At 36.7% G+C, this 23,937-nt stretch overlaps 1 protein-coding gene across 1 annotated transcript in view; it reads left to right on the plus strand.

Moving 5' to 3' along the window:
* Positions 1 to 23,937, plus strand: part of ANO3 (anoctamin 3) — a 423,263-nt gene that overhangs the window by 209,491 nt on the left and 189,835 nt on the right. Inside the window, exon 4 of the mRNA XM_055423747.2 lies at positions 10,535 to 10,653. Within this exon, the coding sequence (XP_055279722.2) occupies positions 10,535 to 10,653 (119 nt within the window). The remainder of the gene's footprint in view (positions 1 to 10,534; positions 10,654 to 23,937) is intronic.

Raw genomic sequence — 23,937 nt, forward strand, 5'->3', positions numbered from 1 at the left:
GATATGGGGAAGAGGGAGGTGGGAGCGGGGTTCAAGAAAGGGAACACATGTACACCCGGGGCAGATTTGTGTCAATGTATGGCAAAACCAACCAATATATTAATGTAAGGTAATTTGCCTCCAATAAAATAAAAAAATAAATTAAAAAATAAAGAACTGATAGTCGTCATTCTCCTTAAGTAGGAAGAGTATGACTTTCTAACATTACTCTTCTGTGAAGTCCTCCCTAACGTTCAGAAGTTGAGATGAGGCCTTCTTTCTATTATTATAGCACTTTGAATATGGCCTTATGTATACCTGGGCTTCCCTGGTGGCTCAGAAGGTAAAGAATCTGCATGCAATATGGAAGACCTGGGTTCAGTCCCTGCGCTGGGAAGATCCCCTAGAGAAGGGAACGGCTACCCACTCCAGTATTCTGACCTGGAGAAGTACATGGACAGAGGAGCCTGGCAGGCTACAGTCCACGGGGTCGCAAAGAACTGGACACAACTAAGCGACTTTCAGTTTTGGATTCCCTGGTAGCTGAAATGGTAGAGTCTGCCTACAATGTGGGAGACCTTGGTTTGATCCCTGGGTTGAGAAGATCCCCTGGAAAAGGAAATGGCAACCTGCTCCAGCATTCTTGCCTGGAAAATCCCAGGAATGGAGGAGCTTGGCAGACTACAGTCCATAGGGTCGCAAAGAGTCGGACACGACTGAGCAACTTCCACTTTCTTTCTACTTTCTCTGCATACTCGGTTTGCTAGATGATAAAAATTGCTATTTATATCTGTCTTGTTCATGTCGCCTAGCAGGTACCATGTTCTCAGTGATAGGTAGGTAGATAAATGATGATTGATTGGGTGAATATATGGGAAGATAGATGTGGGTAGAATAAACGCCAACACATTGACACGATGGTACGTAGTTTATCCACAGAATTTCCTCAGTTAGGGGGTTGACTCAGTATAGCTCCAGCAGTACCTGTGCTGTGACTGGTTAGTGTCAGGACTTTAGAACATTGATACTGTTTAGGAGAAACAGATAACAGAAGAACAGCAAAGAATCAGTAAATCTGGGTCTTCTACATTTGTATGTATGTCCCTTCACTGTTCCCCTGAAACTATCATAGCATTGTAAAATGGCTATGTGTGTGTGTTTTAGTAACTTAGTCGTATCTGACTCTTTGCAACCTTATGGACTGTAGCCTGCCAGGCTCATCTGTCCATGGAATTCTCCAAACAAGTATACTGGAGTGGATTGCCATGCCCTTCTCTAGGGGAACTTCCCGACCCAGGGATAGAACCAGGGTCTCCTGCATTGCAGGCAGATTCTTTACCATCTGAGCCACCTGGGAATCAGGTTATACCCCAATATAAAATAAAAGAATGTAAAAAAGACTGGGTCTGGACTTTTACCAGCACCAAGCCTCTACATTTTTACTCCATTTTGTGTTTTTTATGTCAAATTTTGTATCTTTTCATTTTATGTATTTCTAAACTGATTTTTGTCATTTTAGTTGATTTTACTACTTTTGTCTTTTAACTTCCTTACAAGATTTATAAGTGATTAATTCACTACCCTTTTTTCTGTATTTGACAGTGAGATTCTTACTTGCCTGCTGTCTCCAAGGGAAGAAATCTCATTTAGCACCTAGTTTCAGGTTGATTGGAGACCATAGCCTCAGACAGCCTCTGTTAAAGTATGCAAATACATACAGTTTTTGTGGGGCTGCAATCCCAAACCCTACAGTCTTCAGACAGTAGATCTGAGGGTGACCTTGGGAGACTGTTAGCAAAAATCAGACCTCCAGATCAGTGTGTAAGCTATTATCAAGTTGAAGTGAGGCAAAGGGGTTGCATGAGGATGCAACCTATCTCTCTACTACCCTGGAAGTACCTCCATAGACTCTAGATGTGTGGGAAACCTTAAGCCTATCCCTCAGGCTTAAGCTCCAACATAAATAAATAGGCTTTTCACAGGAAGGTGGGGATGTGTTTCAGTCTGTGGTCTGCGCATTGCTCTGAGGGTGGTAGCCGGCCAAGAATTGTCTCTGATTGTCACAGTCTGGTGGAGACCAGAAACCAGCCTCTTTGGCTGGTTACCTGATCAATAAATACCACCAGTGTTCCTGTTGCCTTTTCTGAGTCAGCTGCAAGCTGGGCAGTCTTGCAGGAAAATGCCTTGACTGTGCTTGCCTGCAGGTCTCAGTGACGCAATGAGAGAGTTCCTTGAAGAGCTTTGGAACATGTTCACATTTAAGTTGCTATCATGGGATGTTATATTTGAGCCTCTTGGTAAGCACAAAACAAAAATGTATAGTGGATACGCAAAAGGAAAGGAGAAAGGAATCTAAGTATAACACTAAAGACCATCATTGAGCCACAAGGGGAGAATGCTCTTGTTCCCTGGTCCCAGTCAGCAGGCAAGAGAGTGTCACACCACCTGAGCTTTTTGGTTTCAGCAAGGCAGTGGGACAGTGCGGTTTCAGCAAGGCAGTGAAACAGTGCAGAGGTTGCTTTCCCCACCTCTCCTAGCACGGCAGCAAGAGGGTTTAGTTTGCCTGCTTGTGCTAGCTTCTCTGGTAGCTCAGATGGTAAAGAATCTGCCTGCAATGCAGGAGACACAAGAGACATGAGTTCGATCTCTGGGTTGGGAAAATTCCCTGGAGAAGGGAACGGCAACCCACTCCAGTATTCTTGCCTGGAGATTTCCATAGACAGTCCATGGGGTCACAGAGTCAGATACAAGTGAGTGACTAACACTTGCACTTTCACTTGTGCTATCAGGTAGGTTGAGAGTGCAAAAATGGTGTCCACTAACACCTCTGTCTCTGGAGAGAGTTTCAGCTGTCTCCTGCCCTTTCTGTAGATGCTTTAAAATTAGTATGTGAATCTCCTTCACATATAGGCTAGGCACTTTTTAAACTGCTGCTGACATGAATGAGACCACATGCAAGCCCTTTAAAAGGTGAATCTCAGTTCCATATGTCCCTTTGGGGCCTTTGAATGTCTTCCCATTTATTTTCTTGCCAGGTGTTTTGGGGCCTTGTCTTTCTGGTGCAGATCCTAAGGGCTGGGTTGCCTCATGTAAGGCACAAATCCCTTGCTCCTCTGAGAAAAATACTGAACTGAGGAGATCCCTCCCTGTTGTGTGTCACTGCACTGAGAGTGGGATTTTGGAAGGACTGTCAAATATGGTCTCTCCTGCCTTTCTTGACGTGGCCTTTTATCTTTTGTCATGGAGGAGCAGTTCATCTGGTTTACAGCTCTTTCTCAGAAGAAACTGATTCATATGTAACTACCCCAGAAAGAGGTGGGTCGGGCATCTTCCTATGCAGCCATCTTGAACCTAACTGTTGTTTTAATCTTCAGCCTCAGATACTCTGGCAGTCCTAAAACATGCTGACATTAGTAATGAATGTGAAGGTTACACAGTTGAAAGTAAGTGATCACTAATATGACCACTCACACATGCTGAAAATTTTTCAAAAATTTCACCATCCATTTCTAGATGCTTAAGCAATTATAATACAATGTAACAACATAATGAAATAAAATAGTATTATAATAAAGAAAAATGGCTGAGATGGAATAACTTGGTTATTAAAATTACACTCCCAGAGATGGCTCTAAAAATTATGTTACAATCTAGTAGCCTCTTATATTGATCAGTCCCTTTTATTTTGAGCTGGTTCTGGTTTACAAGCAAAATTTAAAAGACTTACTGGATTCCCATTTGACTCAACAAATTTTTTACCATAAATCATATTACTGGTGATTGGAAAAGAGATATTTAGATTAAATTTTAAATTACACATTGGCAAACTTAAAGGTAATTACATTGCTTCTTCCCCACTTAAGCTTTAAAAGGAAGGTAAGGTTTTTTGGTTTGTTCCAAATTACATAATTTGTTTTGTTGATTCTAAATATTTGAGTTGTGAATTTAAGAAAAACCAAAGGAAGGAAATACATAATTCTTCAATATATATGTGTACAAGTCACATTTTGTTATTGTTCTTCAGTCACTCAGTCATGTACAATTCTTTGCAACCCCATGGACTGCAGCACGCCAGGCTTCCCTGTCCTTCACTATCTCCCAGAGTTTGCTCAAACTCATGTCCATTGAGTCGATGATGCCATCCTACCATCTCAACCTCTGCCACCCACTTCTCCTCCTGCTGTTAATCTTTACCAGCATCAGGGTCTTTTCCAGTGATTTAGCACTTTGCATCAGGTAGACAAAGGATGGAGTTTCAGCTTCAGCATCAATCCTTACAATGAATATTCAGGATTGATTTCCTTTACGATTGACTGGTTTGATCTCCTTGCGTTTCAAGGGAGTCTCAAGAGTCTTCTCCAGCACCATGGTTTGAAAGCATCAATTCTTTGGCACTCTGCCCTCCTTACGGTCCAACTCTCACATCCATACATGACTACTGGAAAAACCATAGCTTTGACTAGATGGACCTTTGTTGGCAAAGTGATGTCTCTGCTTTTTAATAAACTGTCTAGGTTTGTCATAGGTTTTCTTTTCATTGTATAGCTGTAGTTACCATCTGCATTGATTTTGGAGCCTAAGAAAATAAAGTCTGTCACTATTTCCATTGTTTCCCCATCTATTTCCCATGAAATGATGGGATCAGAACCCATAATCTTAGTTTTTTAATGTTGAGTTTTAAGCCAGCTTTTTCACTCTCCTCTTTTACCTTCATCAGGAGGCTCTTTTGTACCTCTTCACTTTCAATTATTCTGTTTAATCCTTGGAATGAAAAGATTTTATTACCCCAAATTTTCATATTAAGAAACTGACTCACTGCCACTCAGCTAATAAATGGCATAACCAGAATTTAAAGGCTTTTATGGAGCCAATATTAGTTATCTTTCCATTACATCAGGCTCTCTGAATTAACATACTAATTGATTTTCTTAAGCTTGGAGAATCTTGATTTTTGTTTGTTTGTATTTTATTATAATGGATTTATTGAGTTACAATTCACCTTGACTATACAATTCACCTACTTTAAGTAGTGGGTGAAAACTCAGTGGTTTTTAGCATATTCTCAAAGATATGTACCCATCACCACAGTCAATTTTAGATCATTCCCGTCACCTCAAAAAGAAATTCCATACCTATCAGCAGTCAGGTTTTATTGTAATTCAGCCCTTTTTATTGCTGAACAAAATTCTATTATACTGATTAAACCATATTTTATTTATCCATTCATGAGATTATGAACATTTGTATTGTTTCGACTTTTTGGCTATTATGAACAATGCTTCTAGGTCATTCATGCACAATTTTTTGGTGAAATTATGTTTTCATTTCTCTTGAGTATTATACCTAGAAGTAGAATGCAAGATCATGTGGTGACTCTTAAAAATTTTGAAGACCTGCCAGACTGTTTTCCACAACAGCTTCACCATTTTTCATTCTCAACAGCAGTGTATAAAGATTCAGTTTCTCAAAATTCTCATCAACACTCTTTTTTTTATTATATACATCCTAGTGAATATGAAGTGGTCTCATTGTGGGTTTTGCATTTCCCTGAGCACTAATCATGTTGAACACCTTTTCATGTTATTTTTTCCTTTGAACCTCTTGTATATTTTTTCAAAGAAATGTCTGTTCAGATTTTTTCCCCATTTTCAAACTGGGTTGTTTGTCTAGTATTCAGTTGTAAGAGTTGTATATACATATACACAAGTCCCTTATTCGATATATAAATTGCCAACATTTTCTCATATTCTGAAGGTTGTCTTTCTTTCTTGACGGTATTCTTTAAAGTACAGATTTTTAATTTTGATAAAATCCAGTTGTCTGTTTCTTAAAAGTGTTTGTCTTTTTGCCAGTCAGCTACTGTGGAGCAGCAATAGTTCCATTTATCATAATCACAATTAACTGTTTTCTTTTATACCAGACAGATGCTAAACATGTTTGTTTTTTGAAAGTCTGTTTTTCTTAATTATCAAATTTACTGGATTTTAAGACACAATTGTGAAAAGCATCATCAAATTAATAATCACTTTTAGGAAATATGGATTGTTGCTCTTGTTCAGTTGCTCATCCATGTCTGACTCTGTGACCCCATAGACTGCAGCATGCCATGCTTCCCAGTCCTTCACTGTCTCCCGGAGTCCATTGAGCCGATGATGCCTTACAACTATCTCATCCTCTGTTTTCCCCTTTTCTTCCAGTGCTCAATTTTTCCCAGCATCAGGGTCTTTTTCAGTGACTTGGCTCTTTGCATCAGAGGGGCAGAGTATTGCTTCATCATCAGTCCTCCCAATGAATATTCAGGTGGATTTTCTTTAGGCTTGACTGGTTTGATCTTCTTGCTATCCAAGGGACTCTCAAGGGTCTTCTTCAGCACCGCAATTCAGAAGCATCAATTCCCTGGTGCTCAGTCTTCTTTATGGTCCAACATGGACTGTTGACCCCATCCTGATTTCAGAAATGCTAAAATGTGGGGGGAAAGCATCTTAAGACAATGAAATATATATTTGGTATTGTAATTTAGTGTTGTTGAAATTATTCAATTTGTTTGAAAGTTAAATGATCTTTACCATATGGGGCATATTTCACACAAACAAGGGTCTGTGTCCTCAATAAGAACCAAAAACATTAGTAGGTTTTGTTTATATTTCAGATAATTCTTCTAATGGAAGAGGGATTCACTTTATTAATCATATGCAATGTGGTCCTCTTCATTGTCACAGATGTTTATTGGCGTTAATACCAACTGCAGTTTTTTTTTTTTAATTCTTCTATTTATGATACACATAAACTTCTGGCAAGAATAGTAGAAAAAGGTCTAGGGTGAGGGGAAAACTACCATTCTTCTGTCAAAATAAGAAAATGTTTCATATTCTTAACATACTGTAGTTGTCATTCTTTGTCCTTAAGTTTGCATAGTATCACAAAAGTTTCATTCATAAGGGAAAGCATATTTGAAACGAAATATCTCAAAATTAAGAAAAACAAATTTTTAACTCCATATTATATTTTAAACATTTCTATAAGTTTTCAGTCTATAAAATTAGCAATTTAACAGATGGAAAATATTCCCACATATATTATAATATTTAATATATTATAATATAAAATATATAATATATTCCCACATATATTATACACACATATAAGTGTACCATCTATTCATCAATTTATTCAACAGATACTAAGTGCTTACGAGATGCTAAACAGTAAGCTTAATAATGGGTGTGAAGCAGTGAACAAAACAATCACTTCACCAATAACACTTATATCAGTACTCTCTCGCTACATAAATACTTTTTTCTTTGTCCTTTACATAGGCACCAACACAAATATATGCATGTAGAACATGTACATATTCATTATATATGTATATACACATATATGCATATGCACATGCTATGTATACATATATACAAAGGATAAACATATACCACGTTATATATCTATGTTATAGCAATGTCAGTTGCTGATATATATGTACATATATAGTAGGTATGTTTTGTATATGTGTGTGTTACCATGTTATGTCAGGTGCTAATAAAAGTAATAAAACTTTATGAGAAGACAGAGAACTAGGGAAAGTTCTACTTTAGAAACAGTGGTCAAGGAGAGATTCTCTCATGTGATGATGTGAGCAGAACTCTGGATGAAAAAGGCATTGAGCATTCTTGCAGAGAGAGGACCAAGTGCAAGGGTCCTGTGGTGAGAGTATATTTTTCATCAGGGAATGGGGCGGCTGGATTGGAGGGAGGGAGGGTAGGGTTTAGGACAGGGATGAGATGTGGTGGGAAGAAGGCTGATATTTAATACATGTCCTAATAAGGACCATGGCTTTTACTTAGAGCTACAAAATTAATGGGGGGTTTTGAGTAAAGGTTAATGTGATTTAACCTAGGTCGTAAAAGAGCTACTCTGTCATGTAATAGAGACAAAAGATAGAAATGGGAAGATCAGTAAGGAAGGCTCTTACAGACTTCTACTCAAGAGAGAGTGATGGCTTGGATTAAGAAACTATTATCAGATATTGACAAAGGATCAATTTCTAGATATAATTTGAAGATGGTTCAGATAAGATTTGTTGAACGTTTAAATCCATTTATTCAGCAAATATATATTCAATGACAGCTAAATGTCTTTAGTTGTTCTAGATGTTAGGGATGAAGCAGTGAACAAAAAGACAACAAAGGTGAAAAAGTAAAAACTCAGTGCACAAATACCTTACTGAGGGAAGCAGATCATAAATGAAGATCAGTTCAGTTCAGTTCAGTTCAGTCGCTCAGTCGTGTCTGACTCTTTGCGACCCCATGAATCACAGCATGCCAGGCCTCCCTGTCCATCACCAACTCCCGGAGTTCACTCAAACTCATGTCCATTTAGTTGGTGATGCCATCCAGCCATCTCATTCTCTGTCGTCCCCGTCTCGTCTCCTCCCACCCCCAATCCCTCCCAGCATCAGACTCTTTTCCAGTGAGTCAACTCATCGCATGAGGTGGCCAAAGTATTGGAGTTTCAAATAAGTGAAATTGTACAGCCATTTAGGTAGTGATATGTGCTAAAGAGTAAGACATAGTGGAAAAATTATGCTTTGTGCTTAATCAACACAATTTGCTTAAGTAGCAGACATGGTGATAAGAGAAAATGAGGAGTCAGGATTCTGGCCTGTGTTGATGGAAGAATTGAGTTCTGTTTATTAAGGTGGCAATGGTTTCTACACTTTAGTGTCTTTAGGCTTGTTGAACATGCTTGTGAAAATAGATTTTCTTTCTTTCAGATTATAACATTAGGATTACCCTCTGGTCTTTCTATTAAAACATATTGACACATTTTTTCCCAAAACTTTACTAGCTTATTATGTTGGTGCATGAGATCAAACCCATGTCTCCTGCATCTCCTGCACTGGCAGACAAATTCTTTACCACTGCACCACCTGAGAAGCCCTTACCTAAGTCTTGGGAAACATTATAGTATGTTCACAAACATCAGCTTTGGCATCAATCTGGATGTGTTTGATGTACCCCTTAATGGTTCAGCAACTTTGCCATGCTACTTAATTTGCATAGGTCTTAATTTATTTTTATTGACTTCCCTGGTGGTGCAGATGGTAAAGCATCAGCCTACAATGTGGGAGACCCGGGTTCGATCCCTGGGTCGGGAAGATCCCCTGGAGAAGGAAATGGCAACCCACTCCAGTACTCTTGCCTGAAAAATTCCATAGATGGAGGAGCATGGTAGGCTACAGTCCATGGGATTGCAAAGAGTCAGACACGACTGAGCAACTTCACTTCACTTTCACTTAGTTTATTTATCACTGTGTAGATAAAAATCATACACACTACTAGAGCTGTTATAAGGATTAAAGGAAATTATATACGTAAAGTTTCTGGCTCTTAGTATATGCTCAGCAAATACTAGCCATCCACGAGTGATAGCTATTTTTAATAGGTATATAGGTATAGGTCAAATGCCTAGAGCATGTTAATGTAATTGGTAGTTAACTATATCCTAAGGTGTATAATGATCTGTTCATTCTTAGTTCATACTGCTGCTAATAACTTGATACTGCTAGCTATGCATCACATGCCATATGTTATAGTGGATATTAAGCATTTCTACTAAAAGAAACTAATGCATGTAGTATAAATAAAATTTTTTATTTTGTTACAATACTGAGTCACATGATTGAACTCTTGAAAGAACTATGTATAGTTTTCTGTGTCAAAATTTGTTGTTGACAGGTTAACGACAGATTGAATAAAATAATTACAATAATTCCATTTTGATTTATTTGAAAAGACTAAATATTTAGGAATCTGTTTTTTAATTTGGAGAGATATTTGTATCACCTAGAACACAAATTTTGTGAAATTTGTCATTAGTTCTTGGTGATGCTTGCAACCACCATGGATATTTTCTATTTTATACTTTTTTACATTGATTATATCTTGCTCATTATTCATGTAATTTCTTATATGTGTTACCCTTTCTGATTTTTCCAGTGGTAATTACCATATTTCGATGTTCTTGGTCTTTTTTTTGCTGTTGTGGTTTCATTTCAATCTCCTAATATTTTTTAATCTTTCTTGTAAAGTTTGTTAGCATTTCTTATATGATTTCTTAGACTTCTTACTCTTTTAAGTCACGTTCATATTTATTAAACAGCAATTTAGAAAAATGACCAAAATCTGTAGTCTTTTTGATTAAGCAAATAAATGTGTAAGATCTGCCTTAAAAAGCAAAAGTGTATTGAATTCTTACATATATATCTATTTTCAAGTTCAAAAGAGATAACATCCAGTTGCATTTGCATGACTTTAGCTTTGTTTTCAGAATGTTTAAGTACACTAAATGACAGAGATACATTTCATTTTTTCTGAAAGTTACTGGCAAGATTCTGTATTATTACCTTTTTTTGCTTATTTATTGGATATATGGGTCATATGAAAATTATACTTGGTTAAACTTTGAGAAAACATGAAAAAAAGAGATTATTATATTTAAGGAGAAAGAAAAGAAAGAAGGAAAATAATGGATGTAATTTTCTCTTTCTCTTTTCTAGCCCTAGGAAAAGATAAGGATTACACGGATGAATCAGAGCATGCTAATTATGACCGATCTCGCCTCATTAAAGACTTTGTTCCTAAAAATAATTCTGAATCCAAGCCCAGATTGCCTAAGGTAATGCAAACTAAACAATCTGTAAGTCATTGAGGACTCTAATATCTAAATCCATACAGTTCTTTTTAATTTCAGTTGATATTTCCTGGAGAGAATGAGGCTGCACATGACTAAAAACTGAAAAGTTATGTGTAGACATCATATCCATTTATATTATCGAAAGAGTTTTGTAAACATTCTGAAGCATAAAATTATTCAGTAATGTTTTAGAAGTTTATTCCATCTTCTTTCTTGTTTTTTGAAAGACACCACGGTTTAATGAGAACATGAATTTTTTTATAAGTGGGCCAATATTTGAATTGCGGTTCCAATACTTGTGGTAACTTGAGCAAGTCAATCAAACTCACTTAGCCTTCTTTTCATCATTTGTAAAATTAGAATCATGTTGTCAGCTTGACAAATTTTTTCTTTTTCTTCAAGTTTTGTTGAGATATAATTGACACAGCACTTTATAAGTTCAAGGTATACAGTATAATTATTTGACTTACATACATCATAAAATGATTACCAGAATAAGTTGAGTGAACATTCATCATCTCATATAGATGCAAAATCAAAGAAAAAAAATATATTTCTTATAATAAGAACTCTTAAAATTTACTCTTAACAACTTCCATATACAGCATACAGCAGTGTTCATTATGTTTATCATGTGTATAGTCTGTGGGGTCGCAAAGAGTTGGACACGATTGAATGACTTTCACTTTCATTTTCCACCATATAAAGATATAATGTAGTTATTGACTCTATTCCCCACACTGTGTATTTCATACCCATGACTCAGTTATTTTGCAACTGGAAGTTTGTACCTTTTAATCTCTCTTACTTCTTTCCTCTCCTCCTCACCCTCCCCTCTGGCAATCACCTGTTTCCTTGTCTGTCCTCTCTGTCTATAATTCTGTTTTATATTTATCCTTTTATTTTGTTTTTTATATTTGACATGTAAGTGAAATCATACAGTGTTTTTCTTTCTTTCTCTGCCTGACTTACTGATGCTAAAGCTGAAACTGCAATACTTTGGCCACCTCATGCGACGAGTTGACTCACTGGAAAAGACTCTGATGCTGGGAAAGGTTGGGGGCGGGAGGAGAAGGGGACGACCGAGAATGAGATGGCTGGATGGCATCACCGACTCTGTGGACATGAGTCTGAGTGAACTCCGGGAGTTGGTGATGGACAGGGAGGCCTGGCGTGCTGTGATTCATGGGGTCGCAGAGAGTCGGACACGACTGAGCGACTGAACTGAACTGAACTGAATGCCCTCTAGGTCTCTAGATCCTTCCGTGTTGTCACAAATGGCAAGATTTTATTTTTTTATGGCTGAGTAATATTCCATATGGGCTTCCCTGGTGACTCAGAAGTAAAGAATCTGCCTGCCAATGCAAGAGATGTGGGTTCAGTCCCTCAGTGGGGAAGATCCCCTGGAGAATCTTTTTGGTAGTTTATTTCACTGTGCAAAGGATTTTTAATGTAATGTAGTCCCATTTGTTTATTTTTGCTTTTGTTTCCCCTGTCTAAGGAGACCTATATAGAAAATATCATTGAGATTGATGTCAAAGAGCATGCTGCCCATATTATCTCCTAGAAGTTTCATGGTTTTGGGTTTGCATTTACATCTTTAACCCATTTCTAATTTACTTTTGTGAATGGTGTGAGAAAGTAGTCCAGTTTGATCTTTTTGTATATAGCTGTTTGGCTTTACCAACGTCATTTATTGAAGAGACTGTCTTTTCCCATTGTATGTTGTTGCCTCCTTTGTCACAGATTCATTGTTCTATTCCATTGATATATGTGTTTGTTTTTGTGCCATCAGCATGTGGTTTTGATTACTTCAACTTGTAGTATAGTTTGAAATCACTAAGCACGATTCCTCTAGGTTTGTTCTTCTTTCTCAGGATTGTTTCTGGCTATTTGGGGGTCTTTTGTGTTTCCATACAAATTTTAGAATTATTTGTTCTAGTTCTGTGAAAAATGCCCTTGGTATTTTGATAGCGATTGTGTTGAATCTGTGGAAAGCCTTGGGTAGTATGATCATTTTAACATGATTAATTCTTTCAGTCCATAAGTGTGGTATTAATATATCTTTCCACCTGTTTATCTGGTTTTTAGTTGCTTTCTTCAGTGTCAGTTTTGCAAGTATGTCTTTTACCTCCTTAGATAGTCTTATTCCTAGATGTTTAATTTTTTTTTTTATGTAACTGCAAATGTGATTTTTAAAAAAATTTCTGTTTCCAGTTGTTTGTTGTTAGTATATAGAAATACAACATATTTCTGTACATTAATTTGTAGCCTACAACTTTATAAAATTTCATATCATCTGCAAATATTGACAGTTTTATTTCTTCCTTTCCATTTTGGATTCTTTGTGCCTATTTTTATTGTCTGATTGTTGTGGTTAGAACTTCCATTACCAGTTAAATAAAAGTGGTGAGAATGATCAGCCTTCTCTTGTCCCTGAACAAATGCTTTCAGCTTTCCACTGTTGAGTATCGGTTAACTGTGGGTTTGTCATATATGTTGAAATATATTCCCTCTATACTTGTTTTGATGGGAGTTTTTATCATAAATGGATGTTGAATTTTGTCAAATAACTTTTTCTGCATGTATGGAGCTGATTATATAATCCTTATTTTTCAGTTTGTTAATGTGGTGTATCACACTGATTTGCAGATTTTGAAACATTATGAAAGGTTTCCATAACAACTTGGATGTTGAGAATACTGTGTTGAAACTATAATTCATCAACAAATCACTGGGTTGGGGTTCAGTTTATAAAATCTCTGGTTCCAGCAATCCCACCATCCCTCAAAATTCTTTTGTGGGTTCTTCAAATTATCTGAATAAAGTCATCTAGCACCAAATACCATCATCCCCTTTTGATGCTTTCCGAGACAAATATTGACTCAGTCCAAGTTCACTTTATTTTTTCTTAAATTGCTTATTGATTAAAGTGGGAATACCTTAGTAAAAGAAATTTGGATGTTAACATAAGGAATGACTTAGCTTTTAGTTGTCACTGCATGGAAAATAATCGATAATCATTTCCTTGAAAATATCTTTTTCTGTGATATTTGATTTGGTTTGACCTGGATTAATTTTACAAATCCCTTCATTCATCACCATCAGTATGTTAGTGATGAAATATGGCACAATTTAATCTTACTGTTATAATGATTCTGAACTGTAATAAGTAGACACAGAAATAAATATTTGTACCAGGTTTATTCACTCATCTTTGGTTTTGTTTTGTTAAGAAGAATACTATTTTGTGCTGATATTTCTTAGATTGTCTTCACAAATCAGTAGTTTATCTCCCGATGTTTACTTCATCTGCCTCTCTATGAACTATCTGATTGGCCCTGTGGATGTTTTGAGAGTCGAGTGGCTCAGTGGTAAAGAATCCACTTGCCAATGCAGGAGACACAGGTTCAGCCTCTGGATTGGGAGGATTCCCTGGAGAAGGAAATGGCAACCCACTCTAATATTCTTGCCTGGGAAACCCCCTGGACAGGGGAGCTCGGTGGACTACAGTCCATGGGGTCACAAAGAATTGGGCATGATTTAGCAACTGAACACTAACAAATAACAACTGTCTCTAAAGCAAGAGACCTGAGCCTGAGAGAAGCCATAAGAAAAATTGAGGAAAAGCAGATATTCTACCTTAAGATACTTTTAGAACCAATGAGTAGGAACACAAACATGATATGCTTCAAATAATTAAAAAATGAATTAAGATTAAATAAAATTTGTGTTATCTGCTTCTTTAAAAATTAGCACATGCCACCATGTTTTCTTCCCTTTATGATTCCAGTCTGTTTTCATTCTAATGCTTTCCTTCCCTCCTCTTTGGGCTTTCCTGGTAGCTCAGTCAGTAAAGAATCTGTCTACAGTGCGGGAGACCTAGATTTGATCCCTGGATGGGGAAGATCCACTGGAGAAGGAAAAGGCAAATCACTCCAATATTCTTGCCTGGAAAATCCCATGGGATCGCAAGAGTTGGACACGACTTAGCAACTAAACCACCACTGCCAATGATACCTTCCACTCCATTTCTGCTCAACAGTCACCAATTCCCAAATCTCTAAACTAGACTACTTTGGAATATTCAAGTTAAGAAGAAATAATTAAACCTGCATACATCTTTTGTTTTTTTGACAGAAAAATAAGAGAATGGTGTGTGATGATGGTAATATACCACAGTTGTCCAGTCCAGTCATCCTAACCTAAAGTCCTGTTAGTTCTATTACACTTCTATTCAAATTTGAAAATGTAGTGTATCACCTGGAGGTTTTTGGATTCACTCTTCTAGCTTCTATGAAAATATGTCCACTTTCATCCATTTTATAGGTTAATCCAACTTGAATAAATAGTTATATTCCAAAAGAAGAAAAAAGATGTTTAAAATACATTTAGCTAGGCTACTTGCTTGCAAAGCTTATCTATAAATGAAAGGCAAAATAATCTTCTTAGGTGTATTCTTTGTGTACATTTATCAGACAGAACCTCAAAAAAGCAATGACCTATATATCTATTGTTTGAACAAGCATCTGAATAACCTTCAGTTTATAACTCTGCTGTTGTTCAGTTACTCAGTCATGTCCAACTCTTTGTGGCCCCATGGACTGAAGCATGCCAGCCTTCCCTGTCCTTCAGTGTTTACCAGGAGTTTGGTCCAACTCATGTTCATTGAGTTGGTCGTGTCACCCAACCATCTCATCCTCTGCCGTTCCCTTCTTCTTTTGCCTTCAATCTTTCCCAGCATCAGAGTCTTTTCCAATGAGTCAGCACTTTGCATCAGGTGGCCTAAGTATTGGAGCTTCAGCTTCAGCATCAGTCCTTCCAATGAATATTCAGGACTGATTTCCTTTAGGACTGACTAGTTGGATCTCCTTGGAGTCTGGACTCTCAAGAATCCAGCACTACAGTTTGAAGGCATCAATTCTTCGGCGCTCAGCCTTTCTTACTTTTCAGCTGTCACACCCATACATGACTACTAGAAAAACAATAGCTTTGACTATACAGACCTTTGTAGGCAAAGTGATGTTTCTGCTTTTTAATACTCTGTCTAGGTTTGTCATTGCTTTTATTCCAAGGAGCAAACGTCTTTTAACCTCCTCTCTGACCTTCAACAAGAAGCTCTTTAATTCCTCTTTACTTTCTGCCATAAGGGTGGTGTCATCTGCATATCTAGGTTATTGATATTTCATCACATCATTAAATGATATGCATATATATATGTGTGTACGTGTTCAGTACATATATTTTAAGTTGGCTCTTAGGAAATTGACAACATTCATTCACTTGTGACCTACAAAATAGCAACTTTCATATGGTTCAAATTAGCACATATTAATCTCTATGTATCTAGTTGTATGGCTGAAGATATGTGCATTATGTTATTTGCTTGGGATAACTGTACTGTTTGCAACCTGTCCCATGCATATTATACAGTGTAACTGATATTTTATTTCTTCACAAAAGTTATTCAATTACATTTTAGAGATAAAAGGCAAATTTTTAAAGAGTCAGCAGAAAGGGAGCAAAGATTCACAGAGGAGAATGACTCCTAATGTAAACTGCATTGTAAATCTGACAAGTGTTAGATTACAGAAAACAAATAGAAATTTCTAACAAGATTTGCTATCAGCTATAAAACTAGGTTCTAGGAAATAACTCCAAATGTGTCAAAGTGGTGTCTTACATTGAATTTATGAGGAAGCCTTGTTGAACTTATCAATAGTAAAAACAAATAAATAAATATAGAAATCCATCTGACTAGTTTACTGGTTATTGTATAGGTAGACTATACATCTGCTTGAGAATTTGTTTTGTTAGTCATTGTGCAAACATTTCCTGAATGATCTTGAATCAGTGTGGTGAATTTTGCTTTGACCATATATCCACTGATTCTGATAATTTTGTAAGTCAAATATATTTGTGAGATACTATAGCTTGCTCTAGAATTATCTTCAGTAAAATGAATTATTTCTTTAGAATGTTTTCTTCAAGTTATTAACTTTAGGCACATATCATTTATACTAAAATTCCTTAATATTTCAGAGATTAAACTCATATGATACTGATATCTAATATGATAAAATGATATTGAGAATTAATAGGATATATTTTAAATTTATTTTTAACCCACTGTGAGCAAAGTTTGACACCACAGGACAGAGGACAGAGAAAGATAGCAAACACGGACAAGTCTTGCTGTCCATGTAGTGGGATGCAGTTCAGGAGGTGGGCATGCATATAAATGGAGAAAGCTAAGAGACTTTAGAAATTAGAGATGATACCAGATATGGGATAAGTCTAGATTTATCTAGCCTCAAGCTTTATAGTAAAAGCCTTATTTAAATATCTCTGGGGCATTGTAGTAGATAGAAAATTGGCCACAGCCCTTCCCTCTTCCCTATACCTACAATATTTTCAATGGAACTTTTCAGGTTCTCCCATCTAAGAGGTACACTCTTATTGGACTGGCCTCGGGCTTTGCTTTGATCAATAGATTGCCTGCAGAAGTGACAATGTCCCAGTGCTGAACCTTGAACTCAAAAGATCTTGCACTCCCATTATTTCTCTTGGGACTCTGCCTCCATCATAGGAATGTCAGAGCCATCCTGCAAGAGGATAATAAGGCCGTGTGGACTGAAGCCTGCTGCTGTTGCTGCTAAGTCGCTTCAGTAGTGTCCGACTCTGTGCGACCCCATAGACGGCAGCCTACCAGGCTCCTCCGTCCATGGGATTTTCCAGGCAAGAGTACTGGAGTGGGTTGCCATTGCCTTCTCCGGGACTGAAGCCTAGGGAGTCCAGTTGTCCCAGCTGACACAGAGATGTGAAAGAATCCAGCTAGAACGCACAGAAGGTCTATCTGAGACCAGGAGAACTACACAACTGGGCCCAGCCTGCTCACAGATTCCTGAGCTAAATAAAAATTATTTGGGGATGGTTTATTTCTCCACAATAGATATTGGAGCCATAAATGTTAGAGGGTAGCATATTTGCTGACACCAATGATTGTAAGTGTAAAGTGAATTCTTTCTCACTGGAAAGGGAACATTTGCAGAATTGTCCCTGAGTTTTCCACACATACCCATGTTATCCATTTAATTCTATAGAGCCCAAGTATATCTTAATGTCATAACCTAAATCATGAGAAATCTAGGGATCTAACATTTTCTTAAATTGTCTTTTTTTAAATAAAACTCTATTTACAAAAGTAGTTTTTTTTATACCTTTGAATCAGTGCAGAATTCCAAGATTACCTTCCATTAAACCATAAATGTATTGTTAGCAATGTTCCAAACACCCATTAAAATTGGTGAACTAGCTTTTTTAAAGGCAAGTTCCTTTCTTTTCTAACATTTTGACAAAAAAACTGTCACACGGAGAAGGCAATGGCAAGCCACTCCAGTACTCTTGCCTAGAAAATCCCATGGATGGAGGAGCCTGGTAGGCTGCAGTCCATGGGGTCGCTAAGGGTCGGACACGACTGAGCAACTTCACTTTCACTTTTCACTTTCACACATTGGAGAAGGAAATGGCAACCCACTCCAGTGTTCTTGCCTGGAGAATCCCAGGAACGGGGGAGCCTGGTGGGCTGCCGTCTACGGGGTCGCACAGAGTCTGACACGACTGAAGTGACTTAGCAGCAGCAGCAGCACACATGTGTAGACAAGAAAATCGAGGGAGAAAATTAATAATGTAATGTGAGAAAAGGAGCAGTTCTATGGATTTATAGACTGGAGCACCTGGGCAGACTGCAAGCAAAGTTTTGGAGACGAGAGGGATTTTTTTTAAGATGGTTTCAGTAAATATATCCTATCTCTGTCTCATTAGTATAGAGAGAACTATGAATAACGCATGACAATAAGGTCCTATAACCAACTGGATGGTTCTGAGAAATAAAATCCCTTTCTCCATCAAGGAATCATATACTTCATACCAGCTAAGGCTTCTAGATTTGGACAGTTTACAGAGAATGTCTGTGATTAATCTAGGTTACAAGGAATGAAGCTGTGAAGCAGAATCAGTGGCTTGTGTACTAGACATTAATGAAGAGTTCACTACTGCTACTGTCCCTCAGGATGCCAAAAATAGCTATAGATGTTGCTAATAGGTGATGGACAGGGAGGCCTGGCGTGCTGTGATTCATGGGGTCGCAAAGAGTTGGACATGACTGAGCGACTGAACTGAACTGAACTGAATAATGTCTGAGAATATAAATCTATATTTTAAGTTATAGTGACTCCCCCTCTTAAGGGACTTTGGGTATCATATCAGAAAGGAAAGGTGTTATAGACCTGGAAAATCTTGATATGAATATTTTAGCAGTTCATTAAATTTGAATCAAAAGGCCATTCAATTTGACTGTGTCTACTGGCATTGGCAGATGGTGTTCATCTTTAACTAAATTGGTAACAGAAATAAATTTTCTGTTAAGGCTGGAGAAGCACAGATCATATAATGGTGAAGGTGCAGGCAGATGGTCTCTATGGTCTTCTATGGTGTACCTTTTCTGTGGACATTGGCAGTTGTTTAATTCAGTTCAATGGTTCTTTGTCTCCAAATAATGTATAGGTGTTATTATTCTGGATTTGCATATTTTGCCCCAGTAATTGTTTCTTGAGGTATGCCTATATTGCTATGAACCTTCCCATTAGCACTGCTTTTACCCACAGGTTTTGGGTTGTTGTGTTTTCATTTTCATTCGTTTCTATGCATATTTTGATTTCTTCCATGATTTGTTGGTTATTCTGCAGCATGTTGTTCAGCCTCCATATGTTGGAATTTTTAATAGTTTTTTTCTTGTAATTGAGATCTAGTCTTACTGCATTGTGGTCAGAAAAGATGCCTGGAATCATTTCAATTTTTTTGAATTTACCAAGGCTAGATTTATGGCCCAGGATGTGATCTATCCTGGAGAAGGTCCCATGTGCACTTGAGAAGAAGGTAAAATTCCTTGTTTTGGGGTGAACGTTAAATGCCCCAGTAATTGTAAGATAATATTAATTTAAAATACAAGGTAAATGACTAAACTTGACCCAGTATGGCTGTTTCAGATGACGAGTATACATGAAATTAAATACTAATTATTTGCATTTATTAAGATAGTTTCAAATGAAAATGCTAATATTTCCCTAACTTAGGACCTGAGATAATGCTTGTATATATTTAACAATTTCATTGTGGGAAACTGTACCCTAAATATTTAATTTTTATGTAAACCATGGGACATGCAGGAAATCATTTTGGTTTCTTAATGTTTTTGCCAGTATTTTAAATTTATCTTCTTCCCTAGTTTTAAAAAGACTCCTTTTTAAGCAGTGTAACAAATAACCTGATCTTGTCTGCAGACTCTTTGATACTGAGGAGAGCATTATCTTCTTTGTGGCCATAGAAGGCATGTCCCTCCATTGTGCTGTTTAATCACTTACCTTGACCCTCAGAAGCCCTCATCTGAAAATGATGAGGGCATGTTCTATACTTGCTAATTGCTAGTAGTATAAGATTTTCTAGAACCCCTCCACATTATCTATGAGTTGTTTAAACCCAAATGTGTTCATGTGTTCGTGTATGTATTGTGATAAAGTAGCATTTCAAATTGTAAAGATGTTAATCTTTTAAAAAATGTACAAATGTTCTCACAATAACTGATCAGTAATTTGGAAGAGGTTAAAATGTTTTCAGGCTTCCCAGGTGGCACTAGTGGTAAAGACCCCTTCTGCCAACACAGGAGATGTGAGAGATGTGGGTTCGATCCCTGGGTCAGGAAGATCCCCTGGAGAAGGGCATGGCAACCTATCCAGTATTCTTGCCTGGAGAATCCCATCAACAAAGGAGCCTGGTGGGCTACAGTCCATAGGGTAGCATAGAATCAGACTTAGTACACACACAAAATATTTTCAGATGCCTACCTCACATCTTACACCAAAATGAATTAAAGAGCTAAATAATCAATTCAAAATTGTATGTGTGAAAATAAAACATTTTTTTTTTCTAATCACAGACTGGAAAAGTGGCTTCTCTGAAGGGATTTTCTACACAAGCAACAAAATTAATCATTGAAATCTTGATGGAGTTGACTAGTTACTTACTAGTATCAAAATTACAATAGCATTAAGAAGAAAGAGAAAAAACCTAAGATTCTACATATAGAATATACTAGAATATACCAAAGCTTGGTTAATATTCTTAGTTTACAAAGACATCATAGTAATATAATTGATAAATGCACAAGTAAAAAATCATTAAAAGCAATACAGTTTTAACATGTAAAGTGATTAGCAGAACTAGTAATTGCAGAAATACAAAAGTAAGCAATTTTTTAAACCAATTGTAATTTTAAAAATAAAACTCAGAATTGATACTATAAACTGTCACTTTTATTTTTTGTTGGTATATATGTTTATTGATCCAAATTTTCTGGAAAGTAACTTGACAATAAGGATTAAAAACCTTAAAATAATCTTTCCTTCGACCCACTTCTAGGAACTTATTCAGAGAATGTAATTAGATGTTAGCCCAAATAATTGTTTAAAGATGTTTCTCACACTGTAATTTGTAAGGGAATTGTGGGGGAGGGAATATAAAGCACTTAAATGTTCAAGAGTAAAAAATAAAATTAAAAGTAGTAATGCCTTTAAATAAGGTGATACAAAATAAGTCCCCAGTTATTTACGGATGATGTGAAATGATCACAGTGTATAGTTATGTAATAATAAAATGGTTTTAAAATGCAATATATGCAGTTTGATACTTTTTATATAAAAATAATATAGCTTTTTCATAAATAAAATTATTAGCATTGTGTACAAAAAATTAAACTGGTCAAATTCACATGACTTAAAGTTTATTTCACATATTCTTATATGTAAACTGTTAAGTATTACACTATTATAATTCCTATTTTAAAAAATCTTGCACAGCTAGTAAATGGGCAGATGCAGAATTTAAAGTAAGATGGTTCTGTTTTGTACAACTGCTTTTCCACTTTGCTATACTGGTGAGATAAGAGTAATTCAGGGCTTTAGCTTTTTGGTATGTTCACTGTCATTAAATAGCATTTTAGGTTTTCTCCTAGGATGTACTCATCACTTACACATCAGAAGTGCATGCTTTCTCTCTCTCTCTATATATATATACATATATATATATATAATCTAATTTAATTCTCATAATAATGAAAGTAAGTAGTAGTAGTAGTCTCATTTTACTAATGAATAAAATAAGATTTAAACAGCTAAGTTTTTTGCCCAGTCTCTGAACTAGGAAGGAACAGAGTTGGATTGTAGCCTGTCTCTTTATCTTCAGTTCTCTATGCTTTTCTGATTTCAGCTTAATAGTTAACTATTATAAACATACTCATATATTAATCATATCTTTCAAAAATCCTAAAATGTTGCTCTGAAGTAGGTAGTTCTGTATTTTAATATTGTGTGACTAGCCCTCTACATCCCAGGAGTGGACTGACCTGTTTGTGATTTACTCTTGTATCAATAAAATAAAAATTTACAGAGAGTTTGTTACAGACTTAACATTTCTAGCAAAAGTAGCCACAGAGGAGGATGTGTTTACTCCGTGGTGTTACATAATAATCAGTGATCTAAATGTTTTCTGCTACAGAGTATGGGAACTACCCTTGTAAATCAGGGAAAAAAATAAACTCCACAAAACTCTACTCCTCCACAAAAGCCCCTACAGCTATGTCTAGAGCAGGAGGCTAGAGATCAAGAGACATTTAATTATGAGAGTAGATTTAGGTGAGGGATGGCTTTGTTGGGATTGTTGTCTTTTTGTTCCCTTAAAGACTATGTGGGGGAAATGTGCCTGTTTAGGAAGTCATCTTATTTCATAAGTGATACAAGAAAACAAACCAAATGCCATAGATGTTTTCTCTCTCCTGGAACTAATGTCTTGGTAATTAGACACAGAACAGGCTTCCTCAATCACCAGCTTACTGGTTGTCCCTACAAGTATTTAGCTCATCTTGGGAGATCTCCTAAGCCTCCCTGGAGGACTTCAGCTCTAAAATGAAAGCTGCAATAACTTGTCTGCAGAATTTTATATACATTTATGGGATGTGAAAGCAAATTTAATAAATTAATGTGTGGGCACACCAGTTAAATGGTGCAGATAATTCTTCTGCTTGATATTTATACCGTCAGTCAATGATAGGCTCACATTAAACCCTTTCTCTACTTGCTGAGATGCGAGGGCAGCCAGTGAAATCAGATCAAAACTAATGCTATTTTGAACACAGTTGAAGTCAAGTCTACTTCATTAATCTAACTTGAGGCTCTCCAGGTTGTGTGTGTAGCAGAAAGAACACTGGACTGGGAATTGGAACATTAATAAAAATAACATTAAATAATTACAACAGCTAACATCTATTAAGGATCCTTCAGAAATTTTGTTGATGACCTAATCCATTTATACTTGCAACTCTTAAAAAGTTGGGTATATTTTTACCCCCTTTTCAGAGGTGAGGAAATGGAAGTTGGGAATGGCTAAATATCCTTTTATCATATAGCTAGGTAAGCAGTCGGCAGGAAGTCTTTAGAGGCCACCTCACTGCCAAGCGCTGTGCTGTGCTGGACAGCATACTGGAGGTATGCACAAAGGCCTGTAGAACCCATGAAACAAGTCCATCAAGTAGCTAGAGAACATGTTCACCTCACTCAGGAATTCTCATGTTCACTAGGGACCATGGATATTGTGCTTTCATTAATGTTTTCTGCTTAAGAAGAAAGTATAAAATTGAGGTTCCTATGCTCAAATCCTAATAAACTGTGAAATACTCACCCCTTTTCTGCTGCTCAGAGCCCTTCACTGCCCCATGCCCTTTGCCTCCATTCACATTGGCCTATAGACTCCTTCCTGCCACCAAATGTGTCCATCAAAATGTGACCATTCTGAGCCACTATCACTATTTGAAAAGGGAAGAAAATAGGGGAAATAATTAATTACTCTTGTGTTTATTAAATAACTTCTGAAACTTGTAGAATTTAAAAAAATTGTCTTGTGACCATTGACTTCTTTGAAAAGTGCAATTCAAGATTCCAGGTGAGGATCCCAGTCATGGAGACTTGCATGATTTTATTAACCCCTTGATGATACAAACAGTGTAGACATTGGGATTACAGGAATCTTCCATTTGTTGTTTAAAGGTTTCAAACTCTTGTGTGATGTTAAAATGTTCTGTTATATGGGATTAACTGGAAAATCCATTTTTAGCATGCTGATTAATTCAGGGCCATATCCATTAAGTGGCTGATTCTT

This window comes from Moschus berezovskii, chromosome 14 (genome assembly GCF_049115385.1).
Source record: "Moschus berezovskii isolate FMDL1 chromosome 14, NW_MosBer_1.0, whole genome shotgun sequence".
Lineage (NCBI taxonomy): Eukaryota > Metazoa > Chordata > Mammalia > Artiodactyla > Moschidae > Moschus > Moschus berezovskii.